General features: G+C 39.8%; 1 protein-coding gene and 1 long non-coding RNA gene across 2 annotated transcripts; both read right to left on the bottom strand.

Annotated features, from left to right (window-relative positions):
* Positions 1–1,950: 1,950 nt before the first annotated feature.
* On the bottom strand, positions 1,951–2,739 carry LOC130053608 (uncharacterized). Its single transcript, XM_056160966.1, has one exon. The coding sequence runs from the start codon at positions 2,737–2,739 to the stop codon at positions 1,951–1,953; it is 789 nt and encodes a 262-aa protein (XP_056016941.1).
* Positions 2,740–7,306: 4,567 nt separating this feature from the next.
* LOC125675021 (uncharacterized) lies at positions 7,307–11,076 on the bottom strand. Its single transcript, XR_008801081.1, has 2 exons — positions 7,705–11,076; positions 7,307–7,468 (listed from the first exon to the last, which is right to left on the bottom strand). It is a non-coding gene; the product is annotated as an uncharacterized LOC125675021 (long non-coding RNA).
* Between the last annotated feature and the right edge of the window lie 8,500 nt (positions 11,077–19,576).

Below are 19,576 nucleotides of genomic sequence, written 5' to 3'. Positions count from 1 at the left end.
ATTGTTATCAAGATTTGAATACGGATGTCTGTGGACAATACTGTGTGTATTTTTTACATCAACGCCATCGCCATAGAAGCACCGTACGAGAATGGTTACTTCCCTGGAAAGGCACGGCCTTACAACGCGATCGTTTTGTGGCGGATTGGTTTAAAGAGACCTTCCGTAAACCGAGAACCCATCAAGGACAAACTTGTCAATGTCAAAGACTGAATGTATTGTAAACTATGTTATTGTTATTGTTCATAGTTGGAGTTTAATAAAACGTTGGAAAAAAAAAAAAATTTCTTGTCATTGTAATCAACCATGTCTTTTCAAAAAGAATGGGTAGCCCTGAAAAGGGCTGTTTTCTTTCTCTCTCTCTGTTCTTTTCTCTTCTTCTTCTCTCTTCTCTCTTCTCTCTTCTCCTTCTCTTCTTTTCTTCTCGGTCCCCCTCTCACTGTCTGTTCTTCTTCTTCTTTCTTCTTTTCTTTTTCTGCTCCTCCGGGGGTTGCTCGTGGTCAAACACAAACACGGGCAACCACCCGTGTTTAAAAAACATTCTCCCCGGAGGCCGCTGTACCACTTCCATCTCTGCGTCCCAGTTTTCCTCAGGCGGGGGCAGATCCTGGCTCATGGGCGGTGGGGGAAGAGCCTCCCGTGAGGCCGGCGGGGTAATCTCTGCCTCCCAATCCTCTTCCCATTTGATACAATAATCATTCACCGTAGGGTCTGGTCCTACTCTACGGCTCATGGTTCTGGTTCCTTTAAAAAATCGGAATGCCCGATTTTGACGTTGCGCTCGTTTTAAAAAGGCGAGAGCGCGGACGTCCTCGAAAACATCCCCTACCTCAGATGGCTGACGTCATGTTGATGACTCATCAAAAAACACTATATACATAGGTCACTTGTTACCATTTTTTCTCAATCATGTCGTTTGAACGGTACGTGGAAGATGAGAATGATGTACTAGTGTGTGGGTATTGCCGAGGACCTTGGTCAACTTGTGGCTGTTTTCATCATAAAAAAGAAAACATCCTGACCAAGCAGAAGTGGATAGAGAGATTGGCAGAGCTGACGTTTTATCCCTTTGTCTATAAATATTGTGGTCACACTAGAGAACCCTGGCTAGAGTGTAAGTGCTCGCAGTATTGTACCATCACCCGTGAAGAAGAAATAGCACATAAGGACTGTACCTGTGAGATCTGTCAAGAGTTTAGAGAGCGCTGGACTCAGAGAAAGTTTGATCCCCGGGTGTTTCAACACTGTCCTTACAGTCAAGAACCCTGGTCAACGTGTACCTGTGAGACCTGTCAACCACCATGGCGGTGATGGATCTACGAGGAGATGTATTATCTCTACCTTGGGTGGATGGTATTGTACAACAATGTAACTGTTTAACGGTGAAACCTCATGGATTAAGTCAACGTATTGCCGACCGATTTCCTTGGGCTAATCTGTATGCGACCCGACAACCTTTAGGACGGAGAAATTTAGCTATAGCAGCGGATCGAGGAATACCGGGTACTGTGTGTATTATGCCTCATTCTGCTCATCCTGATGTGATCTGTTTGTTAGCGCAATGGGATTACGGGAGAGGCACTCAACGCTTACCCCTGTATGCCGATACCCCCGAACAACGTGAACTTTGGTTTCAACAATGTTTACAGGAATTAGGCACTTTGTCTTACCAGACTTTAGCGTTTCCTTATCGTATTGGATGTGGATTAGCCGGAGGCAATTGGACTCATTATAGACAATGGATTTGTGACTTTGCTTATCAGTATCATAAACATGTGTACATTGTCAAGAAAATGTAACTTTATTATAGCTTTATTCTAGCTATTACTTGTGTTAATAAAAACTTTTTTAAAACAAACTTGTGTGTTTCTTGATTTTTGCCATAAAAAGTGTCTTTTCAAAAAAGTTGGTGGCCCTGAAAAGGGCCGTTTGGTCCTAAGGACCGACTTTTCATTCCCTGGCTCCGGTAAACCGGCATAACGGGCACCGTCCCCGGGTGTGTCGCCGCTCCTGTAACTCTTCCACGCACGAGCAGCAAGCTGGGCGCTGCCCACATCCCCTACACGTAATTCCAGAGTGTACCCTGTCTTGCCAGCAGACAGGACACTTAAACCAGATGGGAACCGCCCTATCTGCCCAGCCAGGGACAGTCATAGGGTGGTTCCTCGGGGGATGAGTTGCCACCGGTGCGTGGGTTGGTCTCGGTGGGGGAGTCCTCCCTGCAAACCGGATGGTAGGTGGTGGGGGTCTTGCAGGGGCTGCTGGTCTCGGTGGTGATGACGTGTCTGCCACCAACAGCGACGGACTCTGGGCTGGACTGGGAGGTGGTGCGGGGGACGGTGACCGCGGTGAATACTCCACCGGTGACTCTGGTGAGTCGCTCATCGGCACCGGGCTGTATTCCTCCGGTGCCGATGGGATCGCTGGTGGCGGTGTTGTAGGCGTCGCCGGGGAGTAAGGTGGTGGTGGTGAGGGTGGCTGTGGGGCCCGTCGGCGCGGTCTCGTAGCCGTGGACATCCGAGCGGTGCGGCGGTGACTCCTCCCTTCATACTCGGCCCGCACCCGGTTCACGATCTCACGGGCCCCACTCTGGTCGAAAGGGGAGAAGGTACTCAGGTCGTTCTCAGAACGGACGACCCAATTCTCCCCTACCCGCTCCTCAGCCACCACTACCAGCCGGTACCGAAAGCCAGGCAAGGTCTGAAAATTGTAGAGCGGGTCTCTTCTTCCTTCAGCCATTCTTCAAACAATTCTTCTTCTTTCTTCTTTCTTCTTTAAAAATCTTCTATAACTGTGCTGGATCACCAGTGAAGCGAACTGGCGAGTGCGCCGGTATATATCGGGAAAGCGCGGACCTCCTCGAAAACATCCCTCGCTTCGGAGACGAAGCCAAGATGGTGGCCGTCAAAATGGCGTATTTGTGCTTTCGAGTAGAGAGTTTTTTCTCATTGTCTTTTTCTAGACATTCGATATCTGTGCATGGTAGATTTAATCTGATAGATTCTGAGACGGCGAATGCGTTAAACTTATTTTTATTTTGCTACGTCGCATAGTTTTCAAAGAAACAGCGGTTAAAGAGGTCGAGTCGAGGTTCAATGTTTCTTCACCGCCTCTTTAAAAATTTATTTCTCGACCATGTACATCCCTAACAACATCTCATAAGGTCTATTCGATAGAAAACACCTTATTTGATTCGATTTTCACTCTACCTTTAGGATTTTCTGGATTCCTCAACAAATAAACCCTTCTCTGAGAGACTCAACCAAACACAGCTTTCGTGTAAACAATTTTATTCATGTCACATATTTCAAATACATAACTCCCACACACAACACCAATGCACATGTCTTTTTAAAATAGGGTCCAACATTTTTTCCATTTCTCGAATCCTGCGTCGAAATCGATAGCGATCAGCAGCTACAGTCATCCAGATACTTGTCCGGTCTTCTTCGGGTAACAGATACAGTTCATTTTGATCCAGCTTAAAAGTCACACGTTTAACTTGACGTACATCTCTCGAAGACATTGTAGTCTGATTTTCTCGATTTCTGCTCTGTCTGTGGGTCGCATTCGTTTCAATTCCTGACCCATTAAATGAATCAGTACTAAGGCTTGCGGGGTGATCCGGTTCTCGATCAAATACTGACAGAGACATGGATAGTCCTTTAAGCTGATGGGAAATAATTCTTCTCGCATATAGTGTAACACAAATTCAAACTGCCCAGAATGAATGTCTGTGAGATAATCCAATACATAAGTTATCGCTTTCTCTGTGATGTGGTCACTGCTGGCCATCCTCCGGGAATAACTGAAATGAATTAAGTTCTTCACACTTTATATATACTTCTCGAAGCCAGTCCTTGGTGATACTTTCAATCTCGGCGGTTTTTTCAGGCATGCGTTTCTTGAATTCCTCCCCCAGGACATAAATTAACATCAATCCCGTATCGTTATAGAGATCGATGTACACATGGTTCCGTAGATCTGTATATTCGTCCAGAGTCATTGGAAACACTCTCGCTATCAGAAAATGTTTAACGAATTGAAACACCGTATCGTCTTGCATTTTCTCCACCCATTCTAATGCATGGTTATGCGCTTTTTCTGCGATGTGGTCACTGCTGGCCATCCTCCAGGAATAAAGGAAAAGAAAAACGGTTAGGTTTTTTTATACGCTTTTTCCAACCAGTGATCGGTAATCGCTACAATCGCCCCAGTCTTCTCAGGTTCCCGTCGTCTAAATTCTTGGTCCATGGTATAAATCATGATCAATCCAGACTCTCTGTTCAGGTTGTCGGCTATATGCTTGCAAACGCTGGAATATTCATATAAGGTCATAGGAAATTCCCAAAAGATCAACAACTTCATGGCGAATTTATATCTCAACGGGTGTTTTTCTTTCCAGTCCTTGATACACTGTAATGCAGCGCTACGAGCGTTGTTCACCGATTCTTTATAGTCCTCGAAATGCTGTAATACAGCAGTAAGAACGTTGTTGGTCAATTCAGCCATGATGATCAAAATGAAAAAAATTCTAAAACGTTCTTGTTTTATAACAGGTCAGCCATTCCTTTCATACGAATCAGTTCCACGAATCCTTTTTGTAAACAATCGTGTAAGATCCGATCAATGTCACTCATCTGGTCTGGAAGATTCTGTTTCAATTCCTCAGCATACAAATACATCATGAGTAAACGTCCCGTATTGGTATTCTCCGCTAATGAATCAGCAATCCGTTGAAAGCTATGTACATTTCTGACCTCCGGTGACATCTGTTGTACAAATTGACGAGCATTTTGAATGACAGGGTGATGTAAGGCCACGTTCATACATTGTAGTACATAACTATATCCATTTATTCTCGTAGTAGCACTCCCGCCCATAGTAAATAACGAACGTTCAGAAAACACCTGTATTTATAGGTAAAGGTTATGCATCACGTGATCAAACACCTGCACCACGTGATCAAACACCTGTACGTCAGCTGGTTTTTCTACAGTCATTCTTGTCTGACCTTCAGTCATGGATACACGGAGAATTTTAAGAGCGAGACGCTGCCGCCAGGGAATACAACCAGTGGAGAATTTAACCATAGTAGAAGATTATGTAGACGAGATGGAGATCTGGGCCAATTTAGTACAGAGATGTCGCCATCGATTACGCTGGGGGCGATCTAAAAATTGGTGTTTTGACTATGTATTGCGGTCACATGAAACAGTGGAGGATATTTACCTGCGTTTAAGTGACATGTACCTGAAAAATTCCCCCCTCATACAGTACATGATTTACCAGTTTTACACGTTATTGAACGGCACTCAAAAAGTATCGGGATTTATTCGACTGGAGAAACCACGTTACCGGAGAAGTGTATGGGTATTGTTTTGGGATGCACACTGGATGTGGGAAACCGTCGAAGAGATACGTTTCCCCGGGAGAAGAGCTCGACAATTAGTACAACACATTATATCCGAAGATCATGACTTACACGTGTATATAGAAGAACCTGCGTATGAAGCCGGGCATTTTTAAAAATAAAAACTTCATGCACAGCCCTTTTTAGGGCTACTTTAATCACCAATATAAGTTCCATTCCACTAAAGTCAATGTGTACCAATGGGCACTAGCACGCGCTGGTCGCGAGAAACCGGCTTTTCAAGTTCAATTAGGACACTAGCACGCGCTGGTCGCGCGATGTTCTAGCTGAAACCGGTTTTTCCAGAAAAAGATGATGCAACCACGTGCTCCCCACGTGACCCCCACGAGACAGAATAGTCTAGACATTTTGCTGGCTATAAAAGCGGAGCCCCACTGTCAGTCCTCATTCGATCTTCAATCACCTTCCAGAAGACATGGCTCAGAAACAACTAGAATTTGTGGACAAAGCTCAGAAGAAAATAGATCAGCTGGTACAGAAGCAGATGGGACCACAGAAAGACTACATTGAACTGAAGAAAGCTAAGACTGACGATCAGAAGATTGAACTGGGGAAGACCTCGAACTTGTTGCTCACGACTCCAGACTACCTTCCTCAAAGAAGAAGAGAAGAGAAGAAGATACCCCAGACCTCGACCTTCAATCTCACGCCTTCAGACCACGTTGCTCGACAAGTGAAGATGGCCCAGACCTCGGATTACCTCCCTAGCCAGAATCCGGCAGACCCCGGCTTGGGATTTTTTTTCCCGGACATCCCAGAGTCACAAGATGTCACGGGATTGGAACTGGGTCTCTACAACGCTCAGAATGACCCTCCGACCATGAACAAAGAAGACTTTGCGATCATTACCACGACACTCGACGGGATTGTTAACCGCATTAATGTGCTGAGTAATGAGATTGGAAATCATACCACAATCCTACTGAAGAAGCTGGAAGAGCTGACTTCTAAAAAACCTAGGAAGGAATACACTCCAGATTACACTGCTAACCCGTGCTACACGTGTGGAGAAACAGGACATTGGTCGCCGAATTGCCCACAGAAAACAGATTATCCGCAGACCAGTAAGAAATCGAGGTCAGCAGATTCTCAACAGACCAGCAAGAAAACCAAACAAAAGGATCCTTGCTTCAAATGCGGAAAAATAGGACACTGGATTAGTGAGTGTCCAGAAGAACAACTGGAAATAGATCCGATGATTGGGTCCGTACCAGGCTCAAAATCCCCTGTGAAGAGAGAATACACACCGTTAGAGATGTGGAATCCACCCGCACCTACTGAAGAACGGCCAAAAAAGAAGAAGAAACTCAGCAGAAAGTAATGGACTGTGCTTGAACTGTTATGCTTATTGAACTGTTTTTATGCTTATTGAACTGTTTTTATGTTTATTGAATTGTTTTGCATTGTTCTATACTTGTACCATTGTTCTTTAATAAACATGTCAACTTAAAACCTTGTGTTATTCTTTTAGAATTAATACACAGATATTCTTTTAGATTTAATACACAGGATTTTATACCGATTTTCAGAAAAATAGCAGGAACTCATTCCAGGAACTCAAAGCGAAAGTACCGCATCATAGACCACCCGCCAGTCTATTCACCCGCTCTACAACCCCTGCTGGGGTTGACCCCGTCCTAGTGCACTCCGTTGACCCCGACACCGCTTGACCAATCAAAAACGCCCTTACTTCACCTCATTTGCATAAAAAGTGCACTCAGTTGAACTCCCTATCGGGAGGCCTTATACTACTGATAATGATGACCGAGAACCAAACATTTCATCGATCAGTTCGAAATTCCTAGATTAAGGATACGTCATTTGATTTTAATATTGATTTCAAGTAGGACAAGATCTGTTTGAGTTCCGTAATTTTCTGTGAGATTTCATCTGTATTTTTATTCAGGGTAGATAGGTACAATTCATACAAAGATTTATATTCTAACGTTCACGGTAATTCACAGAAGTCACACAGCAAGATGTCCTGGGCTCTGCGCCGGGGGGTGCAGCATTCACACAAGTACATGTAGTTTACTGTCAATAAAAAGGAGAATCTTAATAAAAGAGCAAATAACAGTATGATAGTGAAAACTACGGTAAAATATTGATATTGCAAATGAAAAAATGTACCAGGCACTGATATCTCAAACCCCCCTACCCTTCAGAATTATATTATGACATTAAATTATGATGAAAGTCATCAGATCTATCTCATTGATCACATCAATGACGCTGGTATGTCAGAATGCGTGTGTATAATTTTATCTCACCTGTAAATCCAACATGGCCTCCTTGTTTATGATTAAATCACCTGGGTAGCCAATTTACCTGTGCGGCTACGGAAAGCCAACGAGGTCAAAATTCTACTCCTGTAACGGTGTATTTGTATAGATCTACGCACTGCACGGGGGTTTGACACAATCTGAGCAAACTGGTCTATAGAAGGGAGCTAACAAATCCGCCAATGTCGGTATTAATTGTGATGATGCATCAACAGTTTTCTCAGTCGGTTGCTGATTTAGGACAGGTGGGTAAGATATTTTTAAAAAATCGCTCCCGTCCGCTGTAAATCTGTAATACGGGACCCATTTTTTTTCAAAGCGTGTGCGCGGGGTGAGGATGGGGGTGTACTTTATTTTAAAAATGCATGAATTTTAATAAGAAAAGAAAAAAAAAATGTTGAAAGGGGTGGTTCTGCGTAATTCTAAAACCCTAAATCGTCCGGGGAGGGGGGATTATTCAATTGATCAGTTGAAGGTTATATATATTCCCAATACTATTTAACAGAAAATTTACATTAGATACGATTCCATATACTATATATTGGGCAACTCGGAAATTGAGTATTGATTCTGTAGACTGCGAATTTGGTCGGGTTTTTTCTTTTTCATTTGGAGGGGGTTAAAACCATTCTCTAACCATAGACGTGGCTGCTTGCTAACACATCTGTCAACACCGGAATTTAGAGCTTTTTGCAAAATACTAATTAAATCCTTAAAAAGTAACCAATTATTACACAATAAATATGAATTTAGTATGATTAACGCAGCTAAGTCAACACCAAAAATCGAACCAAATGTACTTTATTTTGAATAAGAAGAAAAGGTTCGGGAATGCGATTACTTGCGTTAAAACAATATGTATAAAATTCTCTAAGCGTTGTACGAAAATTCTGAATTTTGGCCTATTAGTATAGAATGAATAAAAAAATTCAGAGAGTTTAAACCCTCTCTCTCTCTCTCTCTCATTCTCACTCACTCTCTCTCTCACTCACTCTCACACACACACTCTCTCTCTCACACACACACACTCTCTCTCTCACAAACACACACTCTCTCTCTCACAAACACACTCTCTCTCTCTCACACACACACACTCGCACGCGCGCACTCGCACACGCACGCGCGCACTCGTACACGCACGCACGCGCGCACTCGCACACACGCGCACGCTCGCTCTCTCGCACGCGCGCTCTCTCTCTCGCTCGCTCTCTCTCGCTCTCTCTCTCTCTCTCTCTCTCTCTCTCTCTCTCTCTCTCTCTCTCTCTCTCTCGAGATCTCTCGAGATCTCTCTCGATCGATCGATCGATCGATCGAGTCAACCCCCCTCAACAAAAGTCGGCTTGATCCGCCAAGGGTGAAAAGAGAAACACCGTGGAGCGTCACACTTGTCTAGCGAAGATGAATGATAATATAATTAAATTATTTTGAGTCCATGTGATAAATTATTAATATTAACGGCCACAACTTTTAAGAATGGTTTACACTATAAAATATAGTTATAAACTTTCTTAAAAAGATACGTTTTGAGATTTTTAAATACATGTACTTTTAACAATACCTCATCGGTAAACTGCTATACCTGTACATCAGTCACCACATGACCTCGGGTGCCATTCTTTTAAAATAGACTGAAAGTGACTTTATCGTTCTTTTAAAGTTACCAAGGATGAATTCTTATATTTAATGGTCGTCTTGGGGTTTTGTATGCAACAACCAAACAGTTGTAGAATGTATACATTATTTTGACGCACAGAAAAGTGCTTTCGGTTTTTGTTTTTATGTCAAGATTAATTAACGTTCAAGGTAACAATCTGTACATGAAAGGCGAAGACAACGAATAGTAATCAATCTCATAATTCTCACAAGGAATTCAAAATAAAGAGTTGGGCAAACCCCTGGACACACCAGAGGTGGGATCAGGTACCTAGGAATAAACACTCCTGTCGACCGGTCACACCCGTCGTGAGCAATGTCTTGATCAGGTAAACTGAGTAATCCGTAGTCAAAATCAGTGTGCCAAAAACGGCCCAACAATCGGTGTGAAATACGTCAAACAATATTTGACCTTATGATAGGTTACATGGGCAAACTAGATAATTACAATGCTCATAGAATTTGCAAATTGTTCACTGTAAACGATCGAGACTGTTGAAACCCCTGTAACATCAATATGCTTGAGTTCATCATTGACAATATCTTCGTAGTCTTTGGTGATCAGGTCTTCCAACAGTCTGTTGGGATTCTCATGGGCACGAATTGTGCTCCTTTATAAGCTGACCTGTTTTTATATTCTTATGAAGCAGAATTTATTCATAAACCTCTACATGAGATGAAAAAATCTCGTGTTGTGGCCTTCAATTCGACATTTATATATATCGACGACATTTTATCTATTAACAATAATAATTTTCATTCATATGTCGATTCGATATATCCCTGTGAATTCGAAATAAAGTACACCACAGAGTCATCCACTTCTGTTTCATACTTAGATATCTTATTGAAAGTAGATATTAACGGCAAACTAACAACTCAACTTATTGACAAACGTGATGATTTCAGCTTCTCCATCGTCAACTTACCATATTCATGTAGCAATATTCCACTATCACCTGTAGATGGTGTTTATCTCTGATTCGATACGTGATAAGCATGTATTTTTTTTATAATGATGTTGTTGGTGGCTATAGCTGTGATAATATCTGAAGTGCTATTGCGTACATATGATAGCAATGTGCCAAAAATTCATTGTGATCCCTAATTGACATTATTAATGTATTTTACAATGTATATGATTAAGATTTGTAATTTATCTGATGCTTTGCCTGAATAAACATAATAATACGCAAGAGCTTGTTCTGTGTTTTGTTTTAAATCGAGGCAGGATACTGCCAAACAAGTTGATGGTGCAGGGGTTTCAACAGTCTCAAAGCATTTCGCAAATTCTAAGGTCGTTATAACTATCTAGTTTGCCAATACAACCTTTCATTTGGGTAAAATTAGAAAATTAAAACAATATCTATAATATTAATATTGTACATAATCCTAGTTGTAACAAAATGATAAAATATTTCGGCATTTGCATAGGCCTATAATTATTGAATAAATTGCAACATATTTGAGCCCCTCTCCACTGTTGCTGTAAGGATACAAGTCACAGTGAAGGCAGCAGAAATATAATGTATGTACTTGTAGTATTTAAAATATTTCACATTCACATTCATGTATAATACGTTTTATGTTTTAAAGACTTAATAAAAACCCTGGGAGAAAACTAAACTGGGCTGTTTCTGTTGCCGGATTCCATTCATGTACTGAGAATTTGGCAAATATCTATATTGTTTTTAAAAACTGAACCTGATCAAAGCATGAACATTACAAAATATGTACATACATTTAGCTGCATTCGCTCTTGAAAACGGTAACACCGTCAACATAAATAAATCGTGTTCTCCAGTTCGCTCTGTGTTAACGTCAAAACAGTACAAAATGGGAGAGGTGTTGCTAAAACGAGGAACGGAAGACGAAACAGAATTAGAATAATTAATAAGATAACACCAGAAATCGGAAGACAATACTTTGTTATGAATAAAATCAAAATTTTGGGAATTTCTTTATAAGCGGTAAAACAGATTTATCTTAAATGCTCCGTTTTCCGTTCCGCGTTTCAGCATTCGCATATAATTATTGAATAAATTGCAACATTGTTGAGCCCCTCTCCACTGTATACAATGCATCTGCATCACAAATTGATTAAGTGAAGCTAAACGTTTGTATAAGAATTTACAAAGCGTTTTACAAGAATTCTAAAATGTCGGCATTGACAGATGTGTTAGCGAGCAGCGACACCTATGGGTAGAGAATGGAAAGAACGTACTTAATAAGAATGGAAAGGACACGCGTACTTTATACCCCACCCCAACCCCAACCCGGTGGCAAAATGTCATTAACGGACATTTACATGTGATACCGTGTATGTATATACTTACCACAGGGGGTGTGGTATGTATATTGTAGTGGAGTGCAGAATATCTTAATGCATGCACAGTGCAGTTAAATGCTTAGGATTATCCTAAGGTACTCACCGTACGTAGTACATGTATCAAGTTGTAGGACTCGGAGACGGAGAACGCCGTCTCTGGCCGGGGTCCGTGTCACAACTGCTTGCAGGGTGCCTCGGATACTGGGGTGACCAGTGCTCATATATTGCTCACGGGGTCAGATTACTGACCCTTGCTTAGTATTAAAATACACGGGTATTTTTGAGTTATAGCCTGTTTCTGAAAACCCCCGATATATTTAGCTATACTACAACATAACAACGACTATTCATGGCGATTTCTAGTCAACTCGTACCCTGACCGACTCGTACCCAGGTCAACTCGTACCCAATAGGTCAACTCGTACCCAAAAGGCAAAAGTCAACTCGAACCCAAGAATCTGCCCATAATGCAATATATCTATGCGCATATAAGTGACATATCGCTTAGGTACGAGTTGTCATCATATTAAAGAGCAGGAGTCAACTCGTAACCAGATTCTTGGGTACCAGTTGACTTTTGCCTTTTGGGTACGAGTTGACCTATGGGGTACGAGTTGACCTGGGTACGAGTCGGTCAGGGTACGAGTTGACTTGACTCCTTCATGACCTAATGAAGTCAGCAAGTTAAACATCTTGTGCTTCATATAGCATTTTTAGACGGGGTCACGTGACTGTCAGTTGAAGTCTCAAAACGGAAGCCGTGTGGAGAACACATGAATTGAATCTACGTGGAAGAAAAGAGTGCATAAATTGCACTGATCATTTTGTACACAGATTTGAAAAATATAAGATCAATATTTCGAGGGAAAAAAATCCCCACAATCTTTTCATTTTTCATTGATTTATTAGATGAATTTGAATTATCTTTCAAACAGAAACGATTGTTGTTTCCATGAGCAGATATTCTTACTTTGTTTACATTCGGCTTTTTAATTTTTACGGAAGAAACCGAGAATATGCGAATGTATCCGGAGTTTGTCGTGTTATTTATTCTATGCACGCCAAAAAAATAGTTTTAATGCAAGCCAACAATATTACCCAGGCCCGTAGGCAGGATTTTTCAAGGGGGGGGGGGGTTACATAGACTCGCAACGCGAGTCTATCACCTCGCACCGCGAGGTGCCACTACGGCAGAGGGTCTGGGGGCCGCTCAAGGCCCCCAGAAGCTCTGGGGTATTTGGTGCAAAATCCTGCAATCTAGCAATTTCCTGGCACTTCATTTGAATTTTGGAATCATGCCTTTTTTACTATGAATTTTCATGATTTTCATAAAAAATCCCGACTTTAATAGTCACAATTCAAACAAAATGCCGACTTTAATAGTGCTTAGTAGTTTTCAAGGGGGGGTTCGTACGAATCCCACGACCCCCCCCCCCCCCGGCTACGGGTGTGTTACCCCCCCCCCCCCCCGGACAACTGTACAGGCGAGTTTTTTAGACGTTTTTTCTTATTTATTTTGAGGTCAAAAGGTCAAAGTCTCTTTTTCACTATATACTGTAGATTTGAGCTTGCCTTTAACTTTTGTACATGTACTTGCTGGTGCATGTTTATCAGACTTCAAATCCTGATGACATTCAAGATTCATGTTGATTTTGAAATCCAAAGGTCAAGGTCATTATCACACTAAATACCCATTGCGCTATTCAAAGGTTCATACTTATAAACTACAGCTTTTAATGTTTTATTCATTTTCTATGTAGTATGTGTATAACATTCTGTTGTAAGGTATATATGCATTGTAAAGCACCTTTGAGCGTACATAGTGTATGAAAAGGGTGCTATATAAATATGGTATTATTATTATTATAATAAACTATACAAAATACGTGCATGTTTTTACTTCGTGAATGCAAGCGTGCATAATGTTCCAAACTGCAACTCGGCCATACGCATCTTTGATGCTTAATATTTTGAAATTACATAATTTACAGTTCTTTATATTATATTATTTAAAAAAGATGTCTGGCTTGTGGACTTGTATATTTATGATTGACTATCACATGTATATATCTTTCATTGCACAGGAAACTTCTTGTCCTAATGTGTTTCAAAACATTTGAAATTATGCAAATAATTTGTTAAAATGTTTACAATTTACCAATCTAATTAAAATTAGATGTTAGTTTGTGTAGCGAATATATGAGCGGATCTAACATCTAATTTTAATTAGATTGACAATTTACATGTACATATTTACAGTTCCAGTAGTTTAGAAACTATTTCTATGCCCCCGAGATCGAAGATCAGGGGGATATTGTTTTTGTCCTGTCTGTCATTCTGTAATTCTGTCTGAAACTTTAACCTTGCTAATAACTTTTGAACAGTAAGTGATAGAACTTTGATATTTCACATGAGTATTCTTTATGACAAAACCTTTCCATGGGTATCAACATTTTGTACCCTGTGACCTCCATCTTGGAGTTTGACTTACTTTTTAAAAACTTTAACCTTGCAATAACATTTAAACAGCAAGAGCTAGAGTTTTGATATCTCATTTGAGTATTTCTTGTGACAAGACCTATTTGTGGGTACCAACGTTTTTGATCCTGTGACCTTGACCATGGAGTTTGACCTACTTTTTGAAAACTTTAACCTTGCTAATAACTTTTGAACGGTAAATGATATTTCACATGAGTATTCTTTATGGCAAGACCTTTCCATGGGTATCAACATTTTTTACCCTGTGACCTCGACCTTGGAGTTTGACTTACTTTTTAAAAACTTTAACCCTGCCAATAACTTTTGAACAGTAAGAGCTAGAGCTTTGATATTTCATATGAGCATTTCTTGTGACAAGACCTTTTTGTAGGTTCCAACATTTTTTACCATTTGACCTCGGAGTTTGACCTACTTTTTAAAATTTTTTAACCTTGGTAATAACTTTTGAACAATAAGTGCTATAGCTTTGATATTTCACATGAGTATTCCTTGTTACAAGACATTTCTGTTTGTACTAAACCTTTTGACCTTAACATTTGACCCACTTTTAAAAAGATTGACATTGGTCTTAACTTCTACATGGTAAATATTAGAGCTTTCATATTGCACTTGAGCATTTCTTGTAACAAGATCTTTCAACTGGTACCAAGATATTTGTCTTTGTCTTCGGAATTGGCACATTATCGGGGGCATTTTGTGTTTCACAAACACATCTTGTTTTATACAAGTTTGGAGTGTTTACATGTCCATTTCATTATAACCTTTTTTGTGATACTGAAAATAGCGATGGAAACCCAGCATTGCAATTTATTTAACCCTGATCAGGCATCAGTCTGTATTATTAACTCAAAATCTCACATTGCAACAGCATTATATTCTTTACACAATCATAAATCACTGTTCTGTATCGATCTTATTACCATCCAACAGTAATGCTTTTACAATTGTTAATTGTCCAAATACTGGTATATGCATAATATTTTAAAATGCCTGAATTTGCAGCACTTCATGTTATATTGTTTCACTTGAGAAGACAGTTGTCTGGCTTGTGGACTTGTTTATTTATGTTGGACTGTAACATGTAAATATTTTTTCATTGCATAGGAAACTTCTAGCCCAAATGTGTGTCAAAAAATTTGAAATTACTATGTTACCAATTTTGTTACAATGTTTACAATTTACATGTTCTTGTTTACAGTTTTAGTCGTTTAGAAAATTTCCTTTACTAAAGAAAGAATTGGAGTGTTTACATATCCACTTGGTTTTAACCTTTCATGTGTTATTGACAGGTTGTATTGTGCACTTCCAAAGTATGCCATTATCAATTTTATCTTTAATATTTGGTTTCATTATGTTGGTCCATAAAAATAAGCTATTAAACATATACTGTCATATGTCAACCTATCGTGTGTTATCTTTCTGTTCTGTTGACATATTAAACTTTGTTCTATACTTTTATCTGTATTTCTTTTCATTTACTTTATTATAGCATTCATGCTTTTTCACAAGAGTTCAGCACCTGATTTAGCTATGAATAGCTGAAGAGCTAAGTGCACAAGTTAAAATGGTGACCCTCATTATAAGATACAAACCAAGAATATTGGGGTTTAATAAGGAAGGAACTATCTCGGCGAAATGATAACCAAGAATATCGAGTTCTGGATCATATTGATTAAACAAAACTGGCCACAAGACTAGGAGGTCACAATACAAGCATTCCTTTAGATATTCGTTTTGGCCTCAAAGCCATAAAAAAGGAACAAATTTCAAGAAAATTTCGATTTTGAACACTTCTTTTCTTGTATCAAAAACACGAATAGGAAGTTGTACGTAAATCTGCAATTCAAGACCTATGTCTGATTAAAGTATTTGTCTGGAGAGTTTTCATATGAATTGTCATATTAGCATAACTGCACCATTTCTGAAAGTTATGCATTGAATAATTTGACCCCGTCTTTCAGTACTTTGATTTAACTAACAGAGACTTTGTGACCGCAGCACTCCCATCCTAAATAGGGAGGACTTCTAGCAGTTTATTTCTAAACTATATACTTGTATCTTAATATTTAGATTAATAATGAGACAACCTTTTAATTCCATTCAAGCATAAATTGTCTATAAGTCTTTGAGCTATTTCATCTGTAAATTCCTCATACTTCGTAAACTTCACCTCAGTTTTCATCAATTGGTTCATCTTCCCAAGTCAAGGGTTTCTGATCCGCTCGGATTAGAAACCCTCGACTTGGGAAGATGCAATTGGTTCTGTTTCAATCTTTCGATCTTTCCCGCTGTATCTCTTCGGGTGACAGGTTCAACACTAACCCGCAGGATATCGGTAGGCTAAATATACGAACTTTCACATAAATTCATCCCAAATGAAGCAAACCTTTTATACACACCGGACTCATTCGCTTTATACATAAATACATACATACATCATACCAGGTGTAGAACTAAATTACGAATAAAAGCAAGTTCGATTTAAGAAGGCTATGTTTGGAGGGAATTGTTCAAGAAATTATTTTAACTTTTACAATGTTGTTTTCGGAAGGGGGAGGGGACTTATTCATTGGGTATAAAATTTTCAGTATGAATATTTTCTTTCTTTCTTTATTAATATATTACATAGTAAGTTAATGATGTTAAAATACATATGCATTGGTATGGCGTATATGAAACAGTGGATTCTAACATGGATGACTTCCCGCTCTCTATCTCTCTCTCTCTCTCTCTCTCTCTCTCTCTCTCTGTAATTTCTTCATGATAAACCTTTTATTCTACAAAATGCTGACCTCCTCATAGCATTATTGCATACATTATTTTCCGTTCCGTCTTCCGTTCCGCATTTTAGCAACACCCGTTGTTCGTATATTCCACCTTTCAATAGGAAAAACCAGAGTTATCGATCCTTACACTCACATGCATGGAAGGTGAAATAACGAACAGTGATCAATCTCATAGCTCCTATAAGCAATACAAAATAGATAGCTGGGCAAACACGGACCCCTGGACACAACAGAGGTGGGATCAGGTGCCTAGGAGGAGTAAGCATCCCCTGTCGACCGATCACGCCCGCCGTGAGCCCAATATGGATACCTTGATCAGGTAAACGGAGTTATTCGTAGTCAAAATCAGGGTGCCACGAACGGTCTAACAATCGATATGAAACACTTCAGACAGCATTTGAGCAAATGATAGGTTGTATTGGCAAACTATATCGTTATAACGACCATGCACGGATATAGAGAAGGGGGGGGGGTGAATGGGGGTTCGGGGGGGGGGGGGGGGGGGTCCGGACCCCCCCCCCCCCCCCTGGAATTTGCAAAGATAAAAAAAATTACAATATAACGATTTATAAGAAAAATGAGTTGACTGTTATTATATCATAAATATTTATGAATTAACTTTCTTGATATTGTAATGTCATTATGAGGTTAGAATCAAATCACAAATGTTATTCGAGTTTCTAAACGAATCTAAACAGGAATTATTTGTTTAATATCCTATTACGAGTGATTGACGTCATAATCTTGTCATTATGCTACTGCATCGTCATAAAGTCATCATCGTCGGAAACCCAGGGTTGATTACGCTTCGTTCCTCTCTCCATCACCCGTGGGTCCATTCATTCCTACTCGCTCGTTCTCATGAATAAATATTTTAAAATATCGTCCAATCAAAGTAATCGTTATTGTAATGGAACTCTTCTGTTTTTAAAGGTAGCACTAACTTAATTTTGCTATCACAGCAATTGTATACCGAAATTGGGCTGAAGGCGTCTTTTTGATTGGACAAATTCGCTAAGGGTTTTCCATAAGCGCCCAATCAATTTGCCTAATTAATTATTCATGAGAACGAGCTAGTAGGAATGAATAAACCCACGGGTGATGGAGAGAGTAACGAAGCGTAATCAACCGTGGGTTTCCGACGATGTAAAGTCATCGGCTTTAGTATACCTCTGCTTCAGACTCAATGTGACAGACTAGTATTCGTTTATCATTCTAAGTAAATATTAATAGAATTCTCTCACAGTAATCCGATTATCATTTCCTTCCAATTTTAACACTTGCTTAGTAATAGATGCAAAAGATATCATGGGTGAAAGGGATTTTGATCTTTTACATGCCTCTTTACTGAAAGCAGCAGCAAAAGGCTGGCAAGCCTTGCAGCTCAAAGTATCTTTAAGATACGCAAGTTGCAAGAGAGACTACACCTATGATCTGAGTGTAATGAGGTCCGATATATTGCCCAGAGATGGTAATCTGGACAAAATTGCCGATGTGCTTTATCCAGAAGATGGCCCAGTAGATATTTGTCCTGTGAAAGTGTACGGGGATGGCAATTGCTTCTATAGTGCCCTCTCTAAAGCCATTTTTGGTCATGAAGAGAGACATATCGAACTTCGTGTCATGGCCGTATTAGAACTTGTAAAAAATTCGAGAAAGTATGCGTCACAGGCAACTTACGACAAAATGTGCTCTCATCCCACAAGTGTACAATATGTTGTGGAGACGTCAGTATCGGACAGATCACTTGTACCGGGGAATTTTCTCAAGTCGACTCAGAATGAAACTCTAAATCCAATCAAATCAGGGGAATATTGTTCTTTGATTCATTTTTTCGCAGCGGCAAATGCCCTGAATCATCCAATATATAGCATTTATCCAACAATACAAAGTGTTGCTGTAAACATACATTTTCTTCATCAAGAAATAAAGCCATTTTCAGATGAAAAGGTACGTCAGGGTTCCCCCATCTACATCATGTGGTCACACACTGAAAATAGCAACCCAAACAATTGGTCACCAAATCATTTTGTGGTTTGTTTCCCAGTTTTACCTACTGAATCCAATGAAATGAAGGAGCCTGCCCATAAAAAGTCAAAACTTTGTATTGATTCAGATGATACCCCGGATATCACCATGGACTCACAAAATGAAAAGACGGATATTAAATCTGATGACAATTAATTTATTAAGACAACAGAACATGATAAAGATAAAACATCTTTTGACGATTGGGATTTTTCTGATCTTGGTAAAATTGTAACAGGTGCAATAAAGTTGAACACAATTAATGTCCTCAGCTGAAAAAATAAGTTATATTCAGAATCAACCCTTGCCAGACGATGTCACCAAGTTAAAAACAGGTCGTGCTCAAACAACGAATACGGGTGAACTCAAAAAGACTTTATCATTTCAATCTTCTTGGATGAATCAGTTTTCATGGTTGACCTTCAGCAAACTGTTAAATGGTGGTCTGTGTAAGTTTTGTGTCATGTTCCCTCAGTCAGATGTCCAACTTCAAAATACATTTGTTACGCAACCTTTTACTACGTATAAGAAAGCCCTTGGAAAAACATCTGCCCTTTTAAAGCAT

Source organism: Ostrea edulis, chromosome 3, assembly GCF_947568905.1.
Source record: "Ostrea edulis chromosome 3, xbOstEdul1.1, whole genome shotgun sequence".
Lineage (NCBI taxonomy): Eukaryota > Metazoa > Mollusca > Bivalvia > Ostreida > Ostreidae > Ostrea > Ostrea edulis.
This window is presented reverse-complemented; position numbering and strand designations above follow the sequence as displayed.

Excerpts from the sequence above, each read along its gene's own strand:
- LOC130053608 (XM_056160966.1), bottom strand. The coding sequence starts at position 2,739 with ATGGCTGAAGGAAGAAGAGACCCGCTCTACAATTTTCAGACCTTGCCT.